Source organism: Parasteatoda tepidariorum, chromosome 2, assembly GCF_982258835.1.
Source record: "Parasteatoda tepidariorum strain Cologne lab strain chromosome 2, Ptep-v5.0, whole genome shotgun sequence".
NCBI classification, from domain to species: Eukaryota; Metazoa; Arthropoda; class Arachnida; order Araneae; family Theridiidae; genus Parasteatoda; species Parasteatoda tepidariorum.
Genome location: NC_141756.1, coordinates 20090574 through 20117733, shown reverse-complemented (window position 1 = coordinate 20117733; position 27160 = coordinate 20090574). Strand labels below are relative to the sequence as shown.

At 27.6% G+C, this 27160-nt stretch overlaps 2 protein-coding genes across 3 annotated transcripts; both read left to right on the top strand.

Moving 5' to 3' along the window:
- Nucleotides 1–512: 512 nt before the first annotated feature.
- LOC107444445 (uncharacterized) lies at nt 513–7172 on the top strand. Of its 2 annotated transcripts, none has more exons than XM_043048820.3 (5): nt 513–655; nt 4034–4158; nt 4923–5045; nt 6105–6189; nt 7066–7172. In XM_043048820.3, the coding sequence occupies exons 2-5, from the start codon at nt 4051–4053 to the stop codon at nt 7071–7073; spliced, it is 324 nt and encodes a 107-aa protein (XP_042904754.1). In that variant the 5' UTR covers nt 513–655; nt 4034–4050; the 3' UTR covers nt 7074–7172. The 2 variants fall into 2 exon arrangements, with proteins under 2 accessions (XP_042904754.1, XP_015914066.1); XM_016058580.4 differs by lacking the exon at nt 7066–7172 and adding an exon at nt 6689–6826.
- Nucleotides 7173–17063: 9891 nt separating this feature from the next.
- LOC139427113 (dynein axonemal heavy chain 8-like) lies at nt 17064–26922 on the top strand. Its single transcript, XM_071187786.2, has 7 exons — nt 17064–17256; nt 20551–20714; nt 21736–21912; nt 22025–22138; nt 23682–23789; nt 25089–25337; nt 26719–26922. Exons 1-7 carry the CDS (start codon nt 17064–17066, stop codon nt 26920–26922), a joined length of 1209 nt encoding a protein of 402 aa, XP_071043887.2.
- Nucleotides 26923–27160: the final 238 nt, after the last annotated feature.

The window sequence follows — 27160 nt, the reverse complement described above, 5'->3', positions numbered from 1 at the left end:
GTCGTGGAAATTTTTAAAAATATTTGTGACAGTTTAATACAAAAAGTATTAAGAAAGGGGAAAACATCGTAGTACATTCCTATACAACTGCGAAAAGGAGGAGATAGAAGGGGAATGGGTCAAGCCATGGAACCGGTCTTCTCCCCACATGGCGTATTCGAGCGTTGCGATGGCGAATAGTCGAAAATATTTTGAATAGTTCCGCTTGCTTTATTAGCGATCTCTGCGTCATCTGCGTAGGACATTTGAGCCTCTCTTATTCCTTCTCCTTCTTTAGATTTTCAAAGCCGTTTTTTAATGTTCTTTCGCGAACGCAGTTTTCAGTTTCATATCGTTTTTAAAGATTGGTTTGAAAATCAAGATAAAAAGCTAACGCTAAAAGTGAAAACATGTGAAGTGTTGCCACACGTAGAGAGTTCCATTATGCGCCATCTGTATCCAATTTCGATCAATACCAGAGATTATTTAAATATTTTTCGTTAATCAGAAACCTAGAAACAACTCAACTTCTGTGGAGCGCGAGTGTCAAATTGGAAAGTTGTTCTTGTTTTCTCATTTATTTAGAATTTACAGAGAGTTATTCTATTTAAATAAACATCATGTAAAGAAAGCATCATTTTAAAAGTAACAAGAGGACTCTGTATTTTAATTCAGGGTAATTTTAATTCATTAATTGTCCTTAGCTACGTTAGTTACTTATCATTTATCAAGACACTTTGATTGCTTTTACAAAAAATTGATTTTTAAAATTGTACATCTAATTTCTTTTTATTAAACTTTATTTTGTGGATAAAATCAGATTTTCATAAGTATTTCACTTGTTTATTACAGTATGCATGATCTAAAAAATGTTGTAAGTTTCGTAAAATTTTGAAATTTGTATTTTGGGAAGTTCCATTTATTCAAAAGTTAAAAATGTTTCATAAGTGCAGAAATTTTATTTCAAATTTAAATGAAATTTATTCTCTTACAAATAAGTTTAGAAAATTTTAAACTTTGATTATTCTTTCAATTAAAACAATTAAAAATCCTCAATTTTATAGTAATAAAAAACAGTTTAAAAAAATTGAAAGTTTTTGTTACTTAATTTTCCCTTTTTTACTACTTTTAGTGATAATACCTAATTATTTGCTTCAAAAGCTCCAGTTACAGTTAATTCATCGTTTAGTTATTTGTGTGTAAGTGAAGTTATAAAGCATTGGAAATGTTATTAAACTGAGGTATTCAAATTGTTTTGATTTCCATAGTTTAATAAAATGTTTTTGGTATTTTAAACCAATAGGGGATATTTTTTATTTGTTTATTACAATTAACTTGAGGACTGCCATTAATGTTAATTTAGATAAACTTTATTTTGCTGTTGGAGTATTTGTGTAAAAATGTCTGCATTAAACCATAAAAAAACAATTTTTTTTTTTCCTTCAGTACAATGGGAAAAATATTTTCAAAGGAAGTAAGGTTTTCTTTTTGCTCGACAGACTACTCATAATCATACAACTCAGAATTAAGATATCAGGTACAGACAAATGATCAAGTTTTAGCAAAAAAGCTTTACTTCAACCAATTCAATACATTAATTTAAATTGAATGATTATTTTTTATTGTTGATTTTACAATTTATAATTATTTTAAGAGAGATTGATTGAATTTTTTATTGATTTTTCATTATATTAAAATTTATAGTAGTTATATTGCATTAGTTTAACACTCTTATAATAAATTCTATCTTAATACTTTTTTCGATTTCTTATATTGCAAAACTAAGTTAAAATTTAATTCAGTTTCTTATATTTGTAACAATAGGTATTGAATATAATTTTTTCCACAAAAATTATGATGGTAATGAAGAAAAAACAGGAAAAAAAACACACATTTTGAAACGTTATTTTGTTATAAATATATTTTTGAGTATGAAGGCAAGTGTGATTTTTTTTCTTTCTCTTTTTTTTAAATAAGAGATTTTTGTTAAGTTATTTCAAGTAAAAAATATTTCTTATCCTTTGGTTTAAGTACAAGGTAACATTATTTTGTCATTTAAATATTTTTTAAAAAGAGATCGGTGAAATTAATTTTTTGATTTCTTTATTTTATCCAGTTTTTAGTGGTTAATAATGATGCATTTCTATTCAATTATCAATTAATATGAATCATACATTAACATGTATTAATATAGTTTGAAATATATTGCTATGATTTGTTTTTAATAATTTTTCTTTCTACTTAAAATAAATTTAAATTTAATAAAAGATTATTTAATTCCTCATCTGCTTGTATAAACAAAAGTCATATTGTTAAATTTGCTTCAGTTTGTGATTTTGACCCCCAACATTTTGAGATGCTGGGTGAAGTTAACTTAAGATTATTTTTTTAAAAAGTGAATTTTATGGCACTTGGGCAAAACATAATGATGCTGAGGGGAATTAAGTAAAGATATAAATGGCTCCCAGAAAAAAGCTGGTGGTGTAACTCAGCATTTAAAGTAAAAAGATATACAAATTTTTTATATTTGTTTGCTATAAAAAATAAACTAATAAAATTCTGAAAATTTTTTTTTTAAAAGAAAAATAATCCAAGTCATTGATATAATATGTGAGCCATTCTCATGGAAAATGAATTATAAATTTCTGAAAAATTCTGGTCAATAACAGCAGACCCTGGTATTTGGTCTTTAGAGTTGCACTCATGCTTGCTAAACCTGTCTGTTTTTTTTCTTCTTATTTTATTCTCTCTACATTAAATAAATCTTTTTAATTTTATACTAGATTTTCTAAATCTTCTTAATTTTTCCGTCGCCGATAGCCCATTGTGCAGCTCTAGTGCGACGTAAATTAACCACCACCAACCACCACTCTTAATTTTTTACTAGATTTTCTTAGTGTGAAAAGTAAATTTTAAAATTATCAAAGGAAAATATAAGTAAAATTCCCATAAAATTATAAAATTCTATCATATTAAATATTTTATTAATTTTGTTTAAGCATTACTTTGGAGAAATTAAAAAAAATAATAGAGAGAGCAAAGAAAGAAAAAAAAAAAAGGAAAACTCTCTTAACTGTGCACTAAGTACAGTGAATTCGCGATAACTCGAATCTGATAGGACTGATGAAAAACTTCGACATATCGGAAGTTCGACTTACCGTTAGTTTCGGTTTTGGACTTTCAAAATATTGTCGCATTATTTAATTAATGATTATTAATTACAAATCTTCTAAATGCTTACAATATTTAAGATCGTTTTTCTGACAAGCCATTTACGATAAGACTGTTCGAAGCTCTTTATGATACACTGGTCCATCGGCTGCAACTTTGCTGTTGTGTCAATATGCGCTGTGCATTTATCCATAAAGTGTGTCACTTTTCTTTTTTTAGCGAAGAATTTCCGATCCAATTTTCTTACATAGTCTTCAGATAAAACTGACGTCATCGAAAACTTTTTGTTAGACTTGTAATCCAAAGGATACGTTTTTACATTCTTGAAACATCGGGGATTTCGGTATTTTCCAAAAAAAAGTAAGGACAATTTCTCTGTCCCAGACGCATTTCCTCCAACTAGGACAGTCAAACGTTCCTTGCTCATTTTACCCCCTGAGCAGTTTTCATCCTTAAACATCATAGTCTTATTTGGAAGACATTTAAAAAATAAACCCATTTCATCAATATTGAAAACATCATTTTCACTGTATCCTTGAAGTAAATTTGGTAACGTTTCATTTAACCACTGTTCACATACTTCAAGAGGGACAGCTTTAACTTCTCCATGAAGAGTGCGTAAGACAATATTGTGTGTGTGTTGCAAAGGAAGGGGCAAGATATCAGCTCCTAGGCTTTTTCTCTTGCTTTAAAAGATCCAAAAAAAATTGAGTTAAAGGGAGTAAAATTCGAGTAATCGAGAATAATTAACATGAAATTGAAGATAAAAGGGTCGGGACCTCATAAAAAAATCGAGTTATAGTAATATTCGAGTTATCGTACTTCGAGTTATAGCGAATTGACTGTATAAAGTAGTTAATTTAATGCATAATTTCATTTATAGATATTAAAAGCAAAAAAATGGAAAGACCAAGTAGAGGACGCTTTTCACGAAGAACCAGCATTAATGTTGCGGCAATGCTGAACCCAGAGAAGTCGGTTCCTAAATTTGTGAATTCTAAACTAATAGTAAGTTTCCTGTTATCTCTTAATGTGGTAATATTGCAGTAAAGTTTTTTTTAATCAATTAATAAAATTAATCTTTAATATATAATTTGACTGACTTTTGAGACTAAATTTCTGTAATTGTATGTTTCTTTTTGACTACAAAGGAAATTTTTGTCTGTGTAATTAATTTTTTATACAAATAAAATGACCAACTCAAAGATGCAAAACAAGTAATTTAGACGGAGGCAGAATGCTGAATATTTGATCGAAATTAGAGCCCAATATTTGGTTTAGGAATAAAAAACCAATTTTTGCCTGAAAACGAAATGAGAAATCAATATATGTTAATAAATAAGTATTAAAACTTAGAAAAAATATTTTTTGTGCCAACTTTAAAAGCATTAGCCTACATTCAAAAAGTATTTAGCTTAAAAATGACAAAGTGTACTTTTGAGTCACTTTTATTAATTTAATAATCAGTTCTAATTAATCAGTTCTTTTAAACGTGCTTATAAATCTAGATGGCATGTCAAGTAAATCAATCATTAGATCTAAAGTTAATCAGGATGCTTAATTTTATCAGATGCTCGTCTAAATTTAAAATTTGCATCTAAAAGTCAGTTATGTATAAATTAAATTATATGCTATCTTATTATTATGTATACAAAATTGCATATAATTATGTACTATGATTATTTATTCTCTTGGTTAGTCAAGAAATCCTTTTTTAGTACTTTTATTTTAGTTTTAGTAGATTTTTATTTTAAACAATTTATATTTTTCAGGTTTTCAGGCAACTTGATCACAGCATCATAAATGATGAACACAGAAGAATCTTTTCAATACTTTCTTCCCAATTTGATATGAGTGAAGGAGATATAGAAAATTATTCACTTAGTTCTACAAAAGTAAAATTATAAATATTATATTTACGTAGTTTATCTTTTTTACATATTATTATGCTATTTCTTATGATTTAGAGGGTTTATTCGATTAACTATACAGTAAGACATTCATTATTATCTGGATCTTCTTCATCTAAATATTTATTTTAATCAATTCTGAATTTTTTTACCAACATTTTATGTTTCTTTTTCATTAATATGCTGTCTCAATCCAACTTCAAAGGAATATATATATACTTTTTATTACCATAATCAACATTTTCTTTTTCTCCAATGGAAAGTTTTATCTCCACAGTCATGGAAACTTCGTCAAGTCCAGGAAATAGATTTTCGAATAATAGGTTTTTAAGGTAAACAAGCATAACATACATTATTTATTAAAAAAATAAATTTATGATTATGTCAATTTATACTATATTTCCTTATGAGTTGAAAAAAAATAAAAGTGAGCAGATGATAATTTGAACTTTCTTTTTAATGAATGAAGACACATTTTTCTCTTTTTCTCCCCGTTTAGCCTGCAGAATTAGCAGGGCAGATAATCAGATAAAAAATAATATTAAAAGAAAGCCTCAAATTCCAAAAGTCTAATTTACTCTACTTATACTAGTACTCTAATTTAATAGAAAAAAAATTTAAAACAAGGAACAGATTTGATTAATTTTGTTAGTAAAATCATTTATAATTTGAAAGAAAACAAAGCTTGTCTGCTGGTGTCTTTTTCAAATGCTATTAATATACAGCTTCATTAATATTCTTAGTTTATTATTCTCTCCAAAGAATGTTTTGTTTTGTCTTTTCAATAACTTTTTTATTGTGTAAATTGAAGTAGAATAAATGTTCGTGTATTGGAAAGGCAGCAAGAAGAAAGAAAAAAGAATTATTTAACATCTTTTTCAAAATATTGAAAACTTAAAAAATGTTTTTCTTTTTTAAAGCAGAAATAAGATTAGTTTATTTCGATTGCATAAAAATAATCTGTGATAAAATAGTAACTGACCTCTAAAATCTGAATGTTTCCTTTTTTCTGCTTCAAAATAAATAGATTCAATTTTTTTTCAGGGACCACAGTTGTTGAAGCAGTTTTCATCTGAAATGGACACTGTATTACTATTTTATTATAAGAATGGTGAAGAATATACTATTGGTATGCATTTTAATACTCTGTATCTTAACATAAAAAATTTTTTTTGGTTAATTTATTTAAATATTAATCTTGGACTTAGTAGACCATTTTAAAAGGTGTACAGCAATTGTTGACTGAAAAAGAAATTTAGACAATGTAATGATAAAAAAAAAAGAAAATTCTGAAATGTAACTGGTCTCAGCATCAAAAATCATCTAAAAGCATCAAAAATTGATGCTTTTATTCCTAAATTTTTAATTATTGTTATAAAAATGTCTGTCAAAATCTAGAATAACCAAACCTGCATAATCAATGTGTATATTATGTAATCTATAATAATAAAAGGAAGAAATTTTCTTATGTGCCTGTTGCAGTGGTCGGAAGTAGGCAACTACTGTAGTTGCTATTTTTTATTGTAGTTTGTTGTGTAGTGCACTACTTTTTAAAAAGAGTAGTGTAGTAATTTATGCGTTACAAAAAATATTTTGTAGCGATCCCTAACAACTACTTTTCACATTAGCTTAGATAAGAAACAATATTCAGACACTTAGAATCTTTTTAATCTGATTGGTGCAAATCTTAGTGGGTCTGCCAATGAACACGATTAGAAAGCCTCTGTGGTCAATCATCAATAAGAACTACATATGAAGCTCAAGAGCAACAGGTTTTTATTTTATTTATTATTTATATATATATATATATAAAGGTTGGTAGCAGTTGTATTGTTTCTTTCATTGTTTTGTAGAGGTTTGTAATAAAACTCACATGTAATTTGATTTCTCTACTATAATTGTTTCTGTTTTCATAAATACAGAAGAGGGCAGCTACTTTAAAAGTTAATGTTGATAGTACTGAACTGTTTTAGTTAGCGTAGAATTTTATTTTTATGTAATTCAGAAATATGAAAACTGGAATTTTTTAGTAAGCTTTGCCCGAACAAAAAGCTGTCGGTTTCAAAGTCGCCTGTCTCTATTTTGAATTGCTGTACCTTCAAATGCAAATATAAAACAATAAAGGAAACTTGCATATCAATCCAATGAGCATTTTTTGTTCTGTAATTTTTGATGTAGTTAATTTCTTACCGAAAATAAAAATAAAAAACATGAAATACTTAACAAAATTGCAAATATTTGATGAAATATGTTAATAATCTTATGTTTCAATAAGCCTATATGTTATTCAAAGCCATTTTGAACATAGATGTAAATTAAGTTCTCCAGCAAAGTTTGTTTCCTAAAAATAGTGAAATATTAACTACATTTCAAAAGAAGTTTGTAGTCACTATGTACAAGAAATAGTAGTTAAGTACATTAGTGATAAATTAGTTATAAATAACTATAAAAACTTATTTTTTCCGGCCACTGGCGTGTTTTTTTAATAAGTGCAGAACCGTCTGCACTTGAAATTTAGACAGCGAATGCAAGTGGCAATTTTTTCCCCTGATCCTGAAATATGCTTCAAAGTTTGAATTAGTTGGTAAGAACTTATGAAAAATAATTTTTTTTTTCATAGATTTAATATTAGACACTGCTAACTTCATAAACTTCAGACATCTCTGTTTTTTTAAATGTTTAAAAGTCTTATTTGCTAGCTCACAGCTATTTTAAAAAGAAGTTTATTGCACATCTATATTATATAAAACGCTAATACGTACGTATGTATGTATTAATAAAACTGATGATATTTCTTTTCTCGCGCTGGCAACAGTTTTCATTTTTAATTGATTGGATTCGGCGCGCAAGAGCACGTAGTGAGCAACCAGATAACAATAACCAGAGTGAGCATTATCAGGTTGTTCAATTCAGAGTCATGCACTAAAAACATGACAATATTTAATTTAAACTCAATTAGGAATTAATTAAATAATTGAAGTGAGAATGCTTTAAAAGGCCGCTGTTGAATTGATATTTTTCTACCGGGAGCTACCTTAACGTCTGAAAAACGTTTAAGTGTTTGTATTGAATGCATTGAATTTTTTTATATTTCGCATTTATTTATGCATTGAATTTTCACGCTTTAAAATGCAGAATATTAGTGAAGCAATATTTGATAATTTATTTTGCTAATATGTTTCTTATTTAGCTAATGTTTTGATTTTTTCACCATGTACAATCTAAATAGCTAATATACTTTTTTAAAAGCCAATAAGAACATTGGTAGAATTCTTCTACATAAGTGCAATGCTATGTCTTTGATGATAAAATACTATGTCTTTGAGGAAAATATATTATGTCTTTGTGCTAGAACATTGTGTTCATTGGCGAGCGAGCGCAGCGAGCCATGGTTCACGGTGTGAACCACATAGGATTGCGTAGCAATTCTCGCGGGTTGGCGAGCGTTAGCGAGCAGAGGGCGGAGCCTCCTAGTTCTTTAATATTTAACTATTTTTATTCGCTGTGTCTGGTAAACTCCATGATTTTGATGTTCATGGTTTTTCTCAATTAAAAGCTTTTGACTCAGTGATGAGAGCTTTTTGATTTGTTAGATAAAATACAAAATTTCAATTTTTATTTTTTAATATAATTAAATATAGGGCAATGATCATTGTTGACATATTTAAAATATAAGAGCTAATTTGACTTGTTTGTCACCTATGCCCTTAGTTGGTAACTTTCCATTAGTTAGTTTATGGCATTTAAATATTTCTTTTATAGAAATTCGTTTCTATACGGAGGTCACATATAAATTCTTTTCGCGAAGATTCTATATATTTTGTATTTAAGATATTGTTTCAAGTGTACCTTGTATGTGTGACTGCGTGCATATGTATTTTCAACATAATTTTTTCTCTTCCTAGAAAGTTCAACTGGTGTAAAAATATCGATACCTCTGATCCTAACCGATGGCAAATCTAAAGAGATGCTAAAAGGGGATTGTATCTACTTCATGAAAACAGATTTAGATAAGGTAAGTCTATTTTTTTTCTATTTTCTCAAAGCAAGGAGTATTAACTGATTTTGTCTATGAACTTACTAAAGGATGAAATGAAGGATACCTATAATGTGAATTTACTCACCTGTTATTAGTTTTTTGGGAAAGAAGGACTATATTTAAACATATATTCTTGTTATGTTTGGCTAGATTTGTGTGTATGCAGGGGCCAAGAAAGAATTCGTGGCGACGCCTCCTTTCTACCATTTTAAAATTATATGTAATGAACTTATAATGACTTAAGATTTTTAAAGGCCTCTTTAAAGCAAAGAAATAACAAAAAAAGCTAAATGAGTTTTATTAAATAACTGCAACTCTTAGTTTAATTTGATTTTTCACTGTGCTTATTAACCATTTGTTTTCATTACATTTGCATTAAAATAGTACATTGTAAAATGTAATGTGACAGGGTTTATAAATTGTAAAGGAAAGCTTTAGAAAATCATGAACATTTTTATCAATGCGTAATGAGAAAAATTAAACATATTATTTGAAAACAGCAAAAATATCTGAAATTTTTGTTAAATTTAAATAACAGAAAATAGTGCTGAATTGCTTTGCATGAATTAAGTCGTTGATCAAAGAGGAAAATTTTGATGGTTGTGGAGAAGTAAGAAGTGGAAATTAGATGTTGGCATTTTGCTAAAAGGAAATTCATGAGATTTCATCAATTTTTATTAACAACTAAGGATTTATTTCTAAAGAGAAAATTAACAAAAAAGGTTATTAAAAAGTGATATTTTTATTACATTAAAATACTTATATTTTTAAAACTTTGAATTAGAAGTGGAAATATGCTTTGTTTTAATAAAAGCTGATATCCTCTAGCAGGGTTCGTGCGGTCCTAAAATGTCCTAAAAAAGTGCTAAAATTTTTCCCCAACTTTTTTAGGGCCTAAAAAGTGCTAAATTTTCTTCTGAGTGCTAAAAAAGTGCTAAATATTTTTTATTTCGGCGTTTAGAAAATTTTTTTGAGCGATTGGTTTCGCGCCATTTTCGGATTGTTGCTAATCCCGTAGAGGATGCGACGTTGCATTGAGTTCTTGTAGAAGGGGTTGAGAAACCGGGTAAAAGCTGCATGGGGTAAGGGAGATAAAAAGAAGAATGGAATGGAATGCAATTCTTTATCGTCCACGGTAAGGTCGAAGGTCATCCATGTAGGTGATTGTCATTCCGTGTAGTTTAATTCATCGTAACTCCTCTTTTTAATATCGGCCTTCTCTGTATTTGTTTGCCGTTATTTATTAATATTTTTTTATATTTACTTTGTAAATAATGGGGAAATGTGTTTTTAACACATTATGGACGAAAGATTCAAAGACTGGCTTTGTTCTTCAGACAATCGTCACAAAGCTAAGTGCCGTCTTTGCAATAAAGAGTTTGATATTGCCGGACAGGGCGAAGGACAAGTGAAGTCTCATATGAAAGGTAAGTGATCGACTTTTTATATTTCTAATAATTTCGTTCATTGGTATAATATTTTTTAATTATATTTCCTCTTCCTCTCCCCCCACCTCGAACGAACAAAAGTGTATCAAGCGCGTGTTTTTATGTTTGATGGCATTATCGAATTTATAGTTTTGTTTTGAATTATCTTGTTTTTTTTATTTTAAAGAAATTTTGTTAGTGAATAACAATTTTGTTCCTTGTAAAAGTAAGGTGGAATTTTCAGCGAATATGAGCTTTGCTTTATATTGAAAATATAAGAAGAAAGTTTCTAAACAACGAATTTTATACTATCGTTTGCTCTAAAATTGTTTTTCTAATTTCTAACATTTATTCTATACGCATAATTTTTTAAAAAGATATGGGTTAGGGATCGATGAAAGACTGTATGACGTCATCGGAATCCGAAACTAATTTTGACTCGGAATGAACTTGCTTGTCTTGTGTAATAAAATTAAGCGTGTTCTTTAATAAATTGATTTGAGAATACGCATCATTACCTTGGACATGCTCGCGCTTTGTTAATCTTTTAAATAAAAAAGATCGAATTTCTTATTTTTGGCTGTTTTAATTTCCGTAGTACGACAGGACATCGATCAGTTATATTGTTTGTGAAAACGATCACTTAGCTTATATTTTTTGTGCAAAATATTTTAATAATTCTTTTCTTCATTTTTATTACGCTTATAAATTGGAATTCAGTGGATGTTTTATTATAACTTTGTGTTTTTATTTTATAGCCTGGTTGTTATAGATACGCATTAATTGTTTTTCTGATAGTTTAAAAATAAAAAAATCCCTGACGTTTTTCGTTCATTTTTCTTATATCCCATTTTCAACATTTCGACTATTATGCGTCGCCGCTTTTCTTATTTTATTCAAGTAAATTAATATCCTTTATCAATGAATAAGAATAAGAACACCAATTTAAATATAAGATGCTTCATTCTTATTATATTAAATATTTAAAGTGTTCTATTTGTAACAGGGATGAGAATTTTCCTCTTAATGCCTTTCTATACTGTTTTTACTAGCATTTCTTTATTTTCGTATCGTCAAAATTGTAAAATTCGATTGTGTGGTAATGGACAAAATTAATCCGACGTCTTTTTGGTCGGGAAAAAAAAATTCGGCACATGAAATTGAATTTTATTTAAACATGTATTGAAAGATAATACTTCGAAAATAAACTATCAATAAAAATCTCGGAAAAAGAAAAGAATTTAGATGATTTGAATTCAGATTTCATGGTTCTTGAGGAATGAATTAACAGTTCTTTGTGATCGTAATACACTCAGAAAATGAAATAATCCGAATCCTCCGAAACAGAAATAATCGTTTTTTCTACAGCTCGAGATCATTGTTCTAATTTTTTTTTTTTTTTTTACATAACATTTAGTTACAAAAGACGCTCATCCCGCAAAAAAAGAAAGAAAGAAAGCTAACAAGGAACTGCAGAAAAAAAAATGAACAATTAATGCTAGGAAACTAACAATGAATAACTGCAGAAAAGAACCAAACAACTAAAAAGGATTAAAAAAAAAACAAGTTAACAATTAACAAAAAAAAGTAACAGTTAATGACAAATATAAAGATAAATTAATCGAATAAAAAAAGCAAAAGGGATAGAATTCATTTTGTACACCATGTGGTAGGGTGTACAAAATGAATGTCAACAGGGTGTGGCCAATTTATGGTCAAAGGGGAGAGGGAAATCTGGGGGGGGGGGCACAAAGCAGTAAAGCACAGCTGTCAAGATTGATTGATCAGTTTCTCCCAACTTGCATTTCTTTATTTTGTTCATTGGAAATGGAAATGTTTTTACTTTTTTTTTTTCCATGATTCTTTTTAAAAGATAAAATATAGTTATTTATTTCAAGAGAAAAAATTCCAAATAAAAAGAAAATATGACTGATTTTTTTTTTCTCGTATCAATAAAAATATCTTTAGGGGGAAAAAAAAACGGTCGTATTAAGTGCCGAATTAGGGGTCCCATACTGTATAAAAAAAATATTTTTTAAATAACTTTTTTTAATGGCTAAAGAAGTCTTTAAAATTTTAACTTGTACCCATAAGGAGTACTCATATTTTTAACTTATAAATCATGAAAAATAGTATTTTCTTTTATATTATAAATTTATTATATGTATAGATTTTTGGAAAATAAAATGCTGTAAGTGTAAGATAAGGGAAAATAGATTTTGTCCTGTTTTTTTTTTTTTTTTTTTTTTTTTTTTTTTTTTTTTTTAAATTTAAATACTTGCCACTAATAAAATAGGTAATTGTATATTATAGCAATAGGATAGCATCATTTTCTTTGGATTGTGAAATTATTGTTCTGTGGATTAACTTAAATGACCCCGGGGTGTACCGTTTTTTATTAGGTTTACTTTAGCTTTGTGCTTTTAATTTATAATTGTTTGTAGTTAATTTTTTTTTTAACTTTTCTTTTATCTTATTTTTATTCTATTTCATATTTAGTCGGTTTACCCGTGAACATAGGTTTTAACCCTCTTGCTGCGTAACTTTTTTTTCTTGAAATTTAAAAAAATTTAATTTTAGAATTTAATTAAATTTTAATGCTTCATATTTTAGGAATGAAGCATCAACAACTGTTCAATGCCATGAAGACCAAAGCAATTTCAATGAATGAGTTTAGAAAGGTTGTTCCCTCCACTAAATCCTTAAATTCTGTTGCCTCCTGCTCTACTGCTGCCTCCAGTTCTCCTGCTGCCTCCAGCTCTTTAGAAGATTCTTGGGCTTTGGGGAAAGAAGTTCTTTCGTCTGAAATTTTATGGGCTTTGAAAGTTGTCGAAAGCCACTACTCCTACAATTCTTCCAAAGACACTGGAAAATTATTTAGTGCAATGTTTCCAGACAGTTCAATAGCACGTCAATTCGCCTGCAATGAATCTAAGTGCAGATATCTCTGTCATTTTGGACTTGCTCCTCATTTTAGCATGCTACTTCTGAAGTGCATTGATAATGCCAAGTTTTATACATTGCTTTTTGATGAGTCTTTGAACAAAGCGACGCAGCAGAAGCAGTTGGATATACATATCCGCTTTTGGAACTCAGATAAGAACATTGTAGAGACGCAGTACTTAACATCAGCATTTCTGGGCCATTCTACAGCAGATGACCTTTTAGCCTGCTTTTATGCATCAGTCAAAAATTTAGACCTGAAGAAATTATTGCAGATTTCTATGGACGGTCCTGCTGTCAATTGGAAGTTTTATAATAGTATTCAAGAAGATTTGTTAAAAGAACATGGTGTTCAATGTATTTCAATAGGAAGCTGTGGGCTTCATATTTTAAATAACGCATTCTACAAAGGTGAATCTGAAACAGAATGGCTCGTTGGTTCCATCCTGAGCTCAATCTTCTATCTTTTTAAAGATTCACCAGCAAGAAAAGAAGATTTTATTAATCAATCAACTGAGAGCAAATTACCGCTAAAATTTTGTAACCACCGTTGGCTGAAAAATGCACCTGCAGCTGAAAGAGCAATATTGATTTGGAATGATCTAAAATCTTATGTGAAAAATGTTGAAAGTGGCAAGTTTGGTAAAGTGAAGTGTAAATCCTTTTTAACTTTACAGGAAGCAACAAAAGACAAATTAATTCTTGTTAAGCTGAACTTTTTCTTAAGTGTGTCAGAGCTAGTTTCACCATTTTTGAAACTGTATCAAGCAGATTGGCCACTTTTACCATTTTTTGCTGCAGATATTCAGAATTTGGTATTACATAGTGTGCAATTATATAACATTCTGAAGCCAGAATCTATAGAAAACTTAAATTCTCTAGAGAAACTGTGCCATTTTAATTTTTGTGATGAAAAGAATTATGGTTCTCTGACAAAAATCAGTATAGGTTTTAAAGGCGACCAAATTTTAAAACAGCTGTTGGCCTCAAAAGTTATTTCTGACCAGGATCATATGAATATAAAGAAAGATTGCAGAAAGTTTATCACCAAAATGTTGGAAAGTTTACTAGAAAAATGTCCAATAAACTATTCTGTTGTAAGAAATGCTGCTTGCATCAATCCAAAATTAATGTCAGAAAACAAAAGTAAGTGTGTTCTAAAAATGAGAAACATGTTAAATTACTTGAGTCAAAAAAAGAAAATTGAGGAAAAAGATTGTGACAAAATTAAACTGCAATTTGTAGACTTTTTAGACAGAATTGTTAAGTGCAATTTAGTAGAATTTAAACGTTTTAATGAAAAAGAAGCAAGGCTGGACACATTTTTGCAGAGTTATGTTGGAGATGACAAGAACTTTGCAGAACTGTGGTATGTTATGCAAATAATAATGACATTGTCCCATGGACAAGCGTCTGTTGAGAGAGGATTTTCTGTGAATCGAAATATTGAAGTTGAGAACAGAAAAGGGGACTCATATATAGCACAGCGTGTTATTTGTAACTATATAAAACAAGTTGGGGGTATATTAAATGTCCCTATAACTAAAGAACTGCGGGTGTCTGCTGCCAGTGCACGTTCTAAATATCGAAGTTTTTTAGACGATCAAAAAAAATTGCTGAACATCAGTGAAAATAAGAGGAAAAAGGAAGAGGACATTTCATATTTAAAGCAAAAAAAAAGTTTTTTGATGAAAGATTGCGAAGAATCAGAAAAGGAAATAGAACTTCTAACTAATGAAGCAGAAACTAAGAGAGATATAAATTTGTTCATAAAATCAAATAATTTGAGGAAATCCCTTTCTGAGAAAAAAACAAAAATAGTGGAATTAGAAGCTGAATTATTGAAGAAAACTGCTGAATAAATCTTTTCTGAGTAGTTAAAAAGGAACTAAATTCCCTTTTTATTTATTATGCAGTTCATTTGTGCAATTAAAATTTTTCCATTTTCTGTCTGAAACAAATAAATGTTATGTTTGTATGTGTATATTTGTTTTTTGTTCTTGCTTTACACCATAAATTGATGTCTTATGTTCTGTGTTTTAGGCTTTGTTAGGGGAGCGTGTTGTACCTTGCGACGCTTTTCATATTTAGAATCTGGTTTAATATCTTAAAAAATATTTAAATGCATTGTAACATTTACACGTAATAAAATACATTGTAATCCGTAATTAAATACATTGTAATCTATTTTAAAAAAATGCATACACTTTGAAAATAGAATATTGTCAGCCATAAAAGTTAGTTACAAGCTCTGCCAAAGTCTTGTTGTACCTTGGGCCATCTTATATGTACTTAAAACAATTTTGTGCTTAAAAACAGCAAAAAATAAAGAAATAAATTCTACCCAATGCCTTTGCCTTAAGTCTAAAGAATAAAAATGATTGTAAAATAATCGTTTTTGCACCAAAAAATTTTAAAGGTTATTTTTTTTTACATTGTGCTAGTTCTAATTGTTCAGTTTCATACTGCTCTCTAGTATAACTCATAACTTCACCTTAAAATTGTGTAACACATTATTTGTAAATTTTTAACATAATGTACAGATTAATTATGTAATTTTTACTTCATGAAACACTTTATTTGTATATTTTTAATATCATGCATAGATTAATTATGTTATTTTTATTTTACATCAAGTGCTAATTTTTTTTTTTAGTCATAAAAAAGTGCTAAAAAAGTCCTAAATTTTTTTTGAAACAATTGAGCAAGAACCCTGTCTAGGATAACACTAGCCCTTATTCAGTTGTCCTCTTTGCGCCCTCGTATTAGGTCTTGTGGGTGTATTAAAAGGATAAACTTGATTTCAATTTGGAAGTTATGTAGATATGGATTTCACTTTTTTTGTGTTATTTTTAATCAAATGCTTTTATCAATGACCTTAATTGTGATTTACTTCTATGAAAGATTTATTTCTTAATATTATTTCCATGTATTTGTATTATATTTCTGTGGTATAATTTTTTGAAAAGAAAAATAAATTTGATGCTTTGCTGAGCTTAACATTTCAAGTATTTTGGCATTTTGTCAGTATTGTGTAATTTGTCTGAAAGCACAGATGTTTTCTTTATTTTTGGAGAAAATGATTTTTTTTTGTTGAAATGCTGGAACTATAAAATCCTATAAACTATATAATAGAGAATCCTATAAATTATACCGTGGAAAATCCAATAAATTATACAATATTATATTTGGTACCCTATGATCAGTATTGTTTGCATCGTATAATTTGAATATATTTTAATTCAAATGAAATCTGGTCTAGCTTATTATTGTGCATTGTCTATTAAGTTTAGTATACTACATTGAATAATATAATTAAAGAACAGTATAGTATATTTATGTTAAAAGCAATAGCATATTTCCTTATATTTCAGCTACCACTCTGTTAAAATTTTTCTGGGAAGGAAAACAAATAATATTTGCTGTATTTTATAATAAATTCTCTATTAAGAATTATATATATATATTTAATATAACGTGATACCATTAGCCAGTGCCTGAATTATCAAAAGGCCTGGGAGGCCCTGGCCTAGGGTATTCAAATGTAATTTTTATATTTATATAAAGCTTAATTTATTCTTGCTGAATTAGGACATGATGTTTGGTCGTTTTAATGCCGATTGCATGAGTGGCAGTGCCATGACATCAGCAGTTGTTGCACCCCTGAGGAATGTGTTTTTTCCAGTATTTCAAATTGGAAATGACTGGAAGAAAAATGAACTTGATGAGACGAAGAACAAATCCCTGTGCATGGAAGCCTTCAATAATTTTGTAACCTTTATTGAAGGTAAGTTAAAATTTGTTTTGAATATTATTTTTAATGTTTAAGGTGTAACATAGTTGTAAATTTAAAATTGGGATTTGTTTGCTATTATGGGGATATAATTTTTTTCAATGTGTCCACATTATCAAGAAAGAAAAAAAAATTATTGCAGCTTAATTATTAGTAAATTACAGTTTTTATTTTATATTATCCATAGTTATAAAAATACTTCTTATTCTCTACACATTAAATATTTTGAGTACTACACAATACTCTATATAAGGGTTATTTTCTCAGTTCGTTAATTTTTTTGCCCTTAAGCAATATTTCTCGTTAAAGTATATATTTTCAATCTTTAATGATATGCTTAAAAAACTCACAGGAAGTTAAAAAAGAAAACATGCACTGGACTCAATTTGTATTTAAATTACAATTAAAAAAATTTTTTTTAGGTAAACTGATATTACTGTTCCTTGTTTTCAACACACAATTCTGAAGTTTATAACTAATTTACTATATTATGAAAGTGTTAGAGATAAATGCCTTTATATTCTGATAAAGGATGGCTGTCTTCTTGAATATGTATGATCAATATTCTTAGAATAATTTGTATTTTTTTCTTTCTTCTCATTTTGTCTGTGTTCTTAACTTTAGTGTCATTCTTTCTCAAGTACAAAAAGTGACAATTAAATAGTCTAGAATGCTCTAGTTGAATATAATATAACTTTCAGGTTATCATAACAATCTTTTCGATAGAACAGTAAAGTTTAATGGCAGTACCATTTCTTTTAGCGTCAATAAGTTTAAGTTCGCCATAAAAAATATACGGTTGACTTGATTGAGCATAATTCTTGATTGAGTATAATGATACTGTTACCTAAGTTTCTTCTTAGAAATATTTAAAGTGAAAAATTTTACATTTGTACAAAGCGTAATAATTGTAATAAAATATGGATAGCTTAGTTAAAGAATAAAATGTTTTTTCATCTATTTGGTAAAAACTATTGTTTTGTAATTATTGTTCATTAATATCTGAACATTAATATTTGGTTTTTGTAATTTTTTTAATATCAGTTTTTATTTAAAAATTTGTGAATATAAATTAGAAGTTGGTTACTTTAAGACAAATATATTTATTTTTTGCAAAAATTTGCAATTTTAGTTTTTGTTGAGATTTCTTAAGTTTAAATAAATTGTATAAATATAGGTGTCAAAAAGATGAAGAATAGAACTTCTACTTGAGTTGAACTGAAATCTTACTAGGCTCTTTGAATGAAAAATTTTATTGGTCACAGACTTAAAATATACAAAAAGGAAATTATGTGCCATTTAAAAAATGTCTCCTAAGTCAATTTCTACCCCTTTCAAAACCACTAACAATTTAGATGAAAAATAGATATTATAATTTAAAATGTAAATCAAACAATATCTATTATGTTTTTAAATTATTATAGAGCAAATGTTGTAAAAAAAATGTATTTTAAAATTAAAAAATAAATTAAATGGAGTTTTTCCTGATTGTCATTATTGTCCCTTTTTGTAATTTATGTCCACATGCACGAAAACATATTTTAAAATAACAGTCAAGAATTTTGGTTTTAAATTATAAATTTGCTTACAAAATGTGGTCTTACTTAAGGATATAAAAATATAAATTATACCAAGATGTGTTTTCATTGAAAAAATAAAAATTCTTTTGAAAATCTTACACATTTCTTCAGAATTCTGTGTTCAATCTATTTTCATAAAAATATTAAATTTTCAATTATATATTATTTAAAATATTTTTTTATAGATACTTATTAATTATTGCTATATAGAAATTTTTTTTTCACATCTTTTCAAAGTTTAAGTAAGAGGACAGTAATTACGTTTTTTCATGCAATTACTATTTAAAACAGTCTCTAATTTTTTATTTTTAAAGTTTTTTCATTGCTCGTGTTTGATTTGTATATTTAAATATATGGTCTATTGAAAAATTATCAACACTAATTTAATTATGAGATGAATTTTTCCTAATTGTCTTAGGCAAAAGTTGAGATTTATAGAAAATTACCCACATTTTTTTTATTTTTAAATATTATGAGATCTATTGAATTTTATTTTTTTATTGTTTGTAGCAATGTACTTTTATTTATCTAGATATCTGATAAGCTTAGGCACATCAGTGGCATTTATTTTCAGGTGATATATGAATAACTGCAACTTATGACATGGTATATACTATCTAACACACTAAAGTCATGCAGAGATAAATTTATTGTAGCAATTAATAAGTTACACAGATACTTATTTATAACAATCTAATATCTTATTGACCATTAACTTGTATGACTCATTCCATGTGAAATAGACAAATGTCCGTTGCCATCATGTCACAGAGTTTTATGAAATTTTTGTGAAAAAGTACATGCTGAAAAGAAGCTACAATAAGTTTTAAAATTTTTTTACGCAAACTAGGACGAGGAGGCTATTTTGAAACTTGACTCAATTTAACAAAATATAGTAACTGGAGAAGTTGGTTGATATATTCTAAATGTTTATAATATTTTATAATTTGTGTGCCAATTTTCTTAATTTTCTTGTCATTAGTAAGAACAAGGTAAAAATTATGCAGAGAAAAAAAAATTATTAAAATGTTGTTAAAAATATACGAAGTATTTATAAATTTGTATTAAAATCTTTTTTCAGGGAAATGTTTTTTTGCAAATTTCAAGAATTTTTACAGTAAAATGAGTTTTATCACTTCAATTTTTTCACATAATGTTTAATATTTTATAGCATAAAAAAATAAATAAAATTAAGAGGTGCTTTTGGTCACTTAAAAATAGTTAGTGACTTATAGCCAAAATATTGCAAGACTTTTTTACTAAGCTTATTTTACTAACTTAGTACTTTTTTTACTAAGTTATTTTTTGCAAGTTATGAAGAGTTTGATTTTTAAAATTAAGTGAAAAAAATTTTTATTCTGAATTTTGTGAAAATTTTTTATTCTGAATGAAAAATTTGCAAACAGTTTTTCCCAATGCAAGTGTTTTTGTACTTATATATATAGTTATTTTATTTGTTTTATAACATAAGTCTCACTTTTTTCTTTCAAATGACGAAATAAGAATATGGCTTATAAATAAAAAAGTTATAGACGTCAAGAACATATGAGTCTATTTCTCTAGTTATGCCTTTTTGTTAAATTGCAAATTGCGTCCAATTTTAAAATAGCCTTCTCATTGTAGTTAAATTTTTAAAAAATTGAAAAAATTAGTTTAGTTCTTTTTTAAAATTAGACACAGTTTATGAAAGATTAACACCAATTTTTAGATGCCGAAGAGAATTTAAAGCATGTTGTAAAGTTCAAGGGTGGCGAGGAATTAGATTTGTCTGCAGTAAAAGATTTTGAAGCAGCTGAAAAATTCGTCATATTTGATGAGAAAGTGAAGGCTGTTGAGCAAGTGATGGTTGAGTGGATTAGACAAATACAAGAGGTAAATGAATCTTTCAAATATTACAAGATCTTTCAATTATTGGTTGAAATGTTATTAAATTTAATAAATAATAAATTTTTCACATTCCTCCATCAAAAGTACTGAATTTGTTTACAAATATCTTCTATCTAAAATTCTTATTAATTGGAGTATATTTTACCTGCAATTATTTGGCTTAAATCATACTTAAGTCACACTCTGAATAATTTTTATGAATATAGAGTTTGGAAATTAGCACTAGTCTCCCCATTCAATTTATTTATTTTGAAAATAGAGAGAAAAAAATTAATTAAAAAGATGAATTTAATGTTTTTTAAATTTGTTTTCTCACACAAATTAATTTTATTGAAATATTACATAAAACATAAATTATATGTTGAGTACTTACATGTAAAATACTCAGATTTAGCTATCTCTCTATTATTGAGTGACAATAATTTTAAAATTAAATTATTGGATTCTTTTAATGGAATTTAAACAAAAAATGTAAATAAAACTGGATGAAAAGTACTAATAAAATGTGCCAAATTAAGTAATTTGTTTAAATTGCTAAAATGTATAATACGGAGATACAAAATCTTTTTTTTTATTCACCATTTTTATAAAATATACTTAAAAATACACAAAATGAATTGCTAGAAATAAAGTACTGAGAAAAGTAGAAAGCCATTGAGTAGTTATAAATTAAATTGCTTTTTGGCTCAGGCACTCAAGGATTTTAAACTTTGAGATGCTTGAAGTTCTATATACTTAAATAAACTAACTGGTTGCCAGAGGCGGTTAGTGTTAACTAAATTGATATATACAAGTGATGTAAAATTTCTCTTTTTCCCCTATATCGGCTTGAGTGAATGAATGTGTTCTAGTTTTTTGAAAATTCCTATGTAATCTTGCTTAACTAAAAAGTTTTGCTTTGAGAATTTTGTATAAGCAGGATTCTGCTAAACTATTTTGAAGAAAGCAAATGTTTTAATATTCATTATTGAGTAAGCATTGTATGATTTTGTATATTATTTTGCAGGTTATTGCTGAGAGTGGATTGATTCGACAAGAAGCAGACAATGTAGGTCCTTTACAGGAACTCAGATATTGGAGAGAGATTTTATATAAACTAAGCTCTGTGGTTGATTTTGTGCAGTCTGATAAATTCCAAAGAACTGTTAAAGTTTTAGAAGCTGCACAGTCCCGCGTGCTCAAAGTAAAATGCTGTTTATAATAATTTTTCAATGCCTTAAATATATTACGTTTGCTTATTTATTTCTGCTCTGTAGATAATTGAACTATTGTGTAATTGGCTTCTATTTTTTTAGATATGGAGAAAAGAAGATAGAAAATTAACTGATAAAATAAATGAAGTTAGGGATAATGTAAAGTATCTTAAAGATTTGGAACCACTTTGCCAGGATCTGTATAGAAATGACATGGTGTGCACATTCTTTTTTTAAAAAATCCGTTTTGTACTTAAAAGTTCTCATTATTATGTGTTTTTATAAATATACATGTATACGCAGGGGTGCCTATTTTAAAGCTGGTGGTGAAATTCTTCAAAATTTAAAATTTCTGTCCTTTTATATCCACCGACTACAAAGATAGTTATATAAATTTTTTATTTAAACAACTTTTCAGCTATATCTTAACATGAGGCATATTTTGCAAGACATATTTTTCATGATGGGCATCTCAAGCACACAATTTTTGAAAAGAACAAAATTTAAGTACAGAGAATTATTTTCAAATAATTTCTTCCTTCTATTAAATATTGGTAAAATTTTCATTTTTATTTAATTTTTTGACTTGTTTGTAACTAAGCTAAATTTAAATTGATGATGATTCATGAATTTTTTTTATTTGTCTGGAATAATATTTGAGGCTTTTGAGATTTTTAACTATTACTAGAGACATATACCAACAGTTCTAAACCAAGGACGCCCTTGAAATTAACATTATAATAAAGAATAATAGGGTAACCCCCCCCCCTTCAAAAAAATAGTTCCTTAAAATAAAAATGAGTTTTTTTAAGATTGCAATGCAAAACTAATTTATAAATCAGTGATTTGATGTTCGTTTTAAAGAATGTATAAATTTAATTTACTGATTTGATTTGGATTGAGCCCTGATTTAAAATAATTCAAAATTTATTCAAATGTATTTATTTAAAAAAAAATTTATTTCAAGGATTAATTTGAAGTTTGCAGTAAAGAGATTTTTAAATTTTAGATTTTTAAACTTATATCTCCTGTTTTTATTATGATATTTTATTATGATTCTTTCCTATGATATTTATGACACCTCAGTCTGCTTTCAGCTACCATAGCAAAGAACCACACTGATTTTATAGTATTGAACAGTACTGTTCGTTAAAATATTGAAAATGTTATAAGATTGAAAATAATATTTTACAAATTGTGATTAAGTGTAATAGCCTCTTCCTCTTTTTTTATTTTTTTTAAATCCTGTATAGTATGTTTGCCTAATAGAAAATAATTTTTACCAGTATGTCAACTGTGTATAAAATTATTATGGCTACAAAGGGTGGATTGAGAAAAAAACAAAAATGCTATCAAAATCTGTTGAATCACAGGTAAGGAAACTGTGTTGAAAAACTTGAAAATTAGTTTGATGAAACTGGAAGGGGCTTCTGATAACCATCTTTTAGGTAATCAAACAGGTTTTCATGTTTTATACACCAACCTTTCTTAGCAGTGATTCAATACCAATTATGTTTCTTTCTCATATGATTATTTTTTTCTTCAGAAATTTCTTTTTTTCTTCCCAATCTTAAGATTATTTAGGAAACATTTTCTATACAAACAAATAAGTAAAACAGTATGAACAAAGGCGTAGTTGCCAACCCAAAATTATGTTGAATAATTGGCTACTGGGTTTGCATCTTCCCACATCTTTATCTAACTTTTTGTTTTATATCAACCGTTAAAGTTTTGTTAATTTTTTTAAATTTTATTTTAGGATGCTCTTTCTAAAATGATTCCACTCTTGATTTCTCGAGTTAGAATGATTCATGCAATATCGAGATTTTATAACACTTCAGAACATATCACATCATTCTTTACAAAGGTAATTATAAATTTTTTCTTAGTATTTTATGTTTTTTAATATAACAAAATTGCAGTTATTGAATATTTGGAACTGCTTTTTCACCCTATTCATAGTTAAAATTTATTATATAAAGAACTTAAGAGACCTGGGATAAGTTGACTTTTCAACTTTACAAATTTTCATATTTATCAGATATTTTCATAAAAACCAATATGACTAGTATTTTTGTTTAAGCACATCACAATGTTATTTTGTTTTGTTAAGCACATCACAATTTTTTTATGTTAATGATAAAGTTTGTACTTTTCCAACGAAAATTCCAGTTGTGGGTTGAATACATTGAAATATAGGAGGTTATTCTTGACTGTTTTAATCTTCTTTTTTTTTAAAAGAAAGGAAAACAATATGGATTTTGCAAACCGCTCTTTCATAGGTAAAACATCTTTAAATTTCAATTATGTTTTTTGTGCACATCTCTGCCCAGAAGCTTATGATAAAATGCTAGAAGTCCATGAGCTGGTGGTGGCACATAGTTTTCAGTTTTGACTAAGTCAATCAATCTATAGTCAAATGAAAGTGACCATTTAATAGTCATAACTTCAGACTCTTACATTAAATTTGTCTTTCATGTTGACCCCTCCCTTTTTGGTTTAGTTTTAAACACTAAAAATTTCAACCACTCATTGAAGAAGCAAAACGTGTTTTTCCATTTTGTACTGTTCATCTTTTAAAATTCAGGATATCAATTTAAACTGCCATCAAAACTAAATTCAGAATTTGTCAAACTGCTGAGTCTGACAACTGTCTCAAGTATTTAAAAATTACCCAACATTTCTAAATTCTGTGAACCATTAATTTCGATATCTTCAATTTCATTTTTAAATTCCGGATTTTGTAAATAAGGTTGAGTATGAAAAAATAAACATAAAATTATACATTTAAAATTTTGAATTTAAAGCCACCACCGTAAAAGAAACTATATTTTCTATTGGTTTTACCTTGCAAGATATTTGTTATATTCTTTACATAAGCAAATAAAATTAAACTAACAAACTGCTCAAAGTTAGTAGTTTGCAATTATTTCCATATTGATCACATTTACAGATGATTCTAGAAATAATAAGCAGTGATTATATGAACTCAACTAATTTTTCACATTTACTATAAAATATAAATAAAAAGGGTTGTGACTGGGAAACTGCTGTAGCTTATTTTTCTTGTGATTTTATATGATTTCTCTTATAAGACATATTTGTTTCTGAATGTAAAGGTATTTGAATTTGTCAATAGCAAACTAATTAATATGATCCATTGTAGGTAACAAATCAAATAGTCATTGTATGTAAGAATTACATAACTGAAAGCGGGAAAGTAGGATTGTGGACCATTCCAAGAGATGTCGCAGAAAATCGAATGAAGAAGTGCATCAATTTGTTCAACGAATATAAGAAAGAATTAAATGATGCAAAACGAGAGACTTCATCTGAGTATGGAAATAGAATGTTTAAGTTTTATTTAGTTCCAGTGCTAGGTTCTTTTGATTCATTTTGCAGTAGACTCAATACGGTAAGCGATAACTTTTCTTTGTGCACATAAATATAACCACCTCAAAACGTTATCCAATTAGAAAAATCTTTGGCTCAATTTGCTGTCAGCAACTTATCTTCAATTTCTTTTTTTTAATGAAGTTTGAACATGTTTTACAACTATTTAGACTATTATATATCTTTTTTAAAAGATTTTCTCCACAAAGAAAGCATAAAATTAATTTCCTTTATTTTATCAGAGCTGACTTACACTTTATTTTAGAGCATATAGGAAACTGTAATCAGCAAGGATCTGTAGTACAAAATTACTTTATTATATTTATGGATGTTGCACACACATGATCACGCAGTGACCAAACATATTTGGTCACTATATGATTATATTTGCCCCTTTAGCCTGGGGGGGGGCTTAAATCCTTTCATTAAAGATACCTCCAGGACAACTTATTTTTTGGCGAGTTTTTTAGGGCTCAATCTTATAGTAATGATGTTATGAGTGACAAATAGTTTTGACCCTGATCAAGGGACATGGACAGCACCTAAGCTTGTACCTATCCAAACTTCTACACCAATAAGAAGTCTTTCGGCTAAGAGAGATTTAACATACATCTTGCTGCATAGATATGCTGGTTTATTCAGCCGCCAGGATTGAACCTTATTATGTCCTCCAGTAGTGTTAGCGACGCCCTCACCTACTTGCCACTAAATCACTTGAGTTCTATATTTACTCATGACTTGTTGTTTTCTAATCACTTTTTAATCTTATCACTTTGCTTATGGCAAAGTTTTTTTTGTTTGAAATATTCCTTAAAATTATATCGCTTTTAGTTATTGTAACTTTTTAAAACTATTTTTAGAAAATAAAGTTTACTTACTGTTAAAATTCTTTTAATGATTTTTTTTTCTTTAACAAAGAAAAAAGTTTATTTTATTTTACACAATTCTCAAATAAACCAGCACAGATGTTAAATATAATAATATCAAAATGTCTAAATGCAAAATGTTTATACGTGTGAATGAAATAGTATTAATTTTTAAAACTAAATTTAAGATCCTACACGTAAACTCAAGGAATTCAAATTTATGAATAAATAAATTGTCGCATTTAGTTAATTTGTGTTATATTTAACATAACAGACAATCACTTCAATCTTTCTCTCAGGAAAAAATATTTCCTGTTAGGGTTAAGACAGTATTCATTTTTCTTTGTTTAAGGTCTTTTTTTCGGTAGGTATAATTTTATTTTCAATTTTTTTTAAATTAGACCTTATTCACACGATTAGACATATCCTGCACCCATAATTAATGTGAGAAATAAAAGATTCACTCTCATGTAATTTTTAATTAGAATTATCGAATATCTTTTTTAATACATTTACTGAAATGGTGTATATTTTTAGATTTGTGAGCTGTTTGATATTATCGAGGAATATTCAGTTCTGAACACCTGTTGCATTGAGGGTATTGAGGCACATTCTGGAAAATTCAATTCACTTGTTGGTGCTTTAAAAGGAAAACCTCATGATTTGTTAGACCACCGAAAGACTGAATTTGATACAGATTACCTGGAATTTAAGAAGCAAATACAGGAATTGAATGTATGAATGCAAAGTGCCTCTAAATATTCTATATTTGATTCATAAACTATTCATAAATCTGTAATTAATATCACCAACTCTATTGTTACCTCTTTTCTACAATAAAAATGGCTTGTTATGACTCTAATAATTACGTGTTAGCTAGTTGATATATTTTATTTTTATTATTTGTTAGTTATTTTGAATTTTTTATAGCTTAAAGTTAAGAAAATTATTATTAGTTTTTCTAAAGTTCAAATGAATG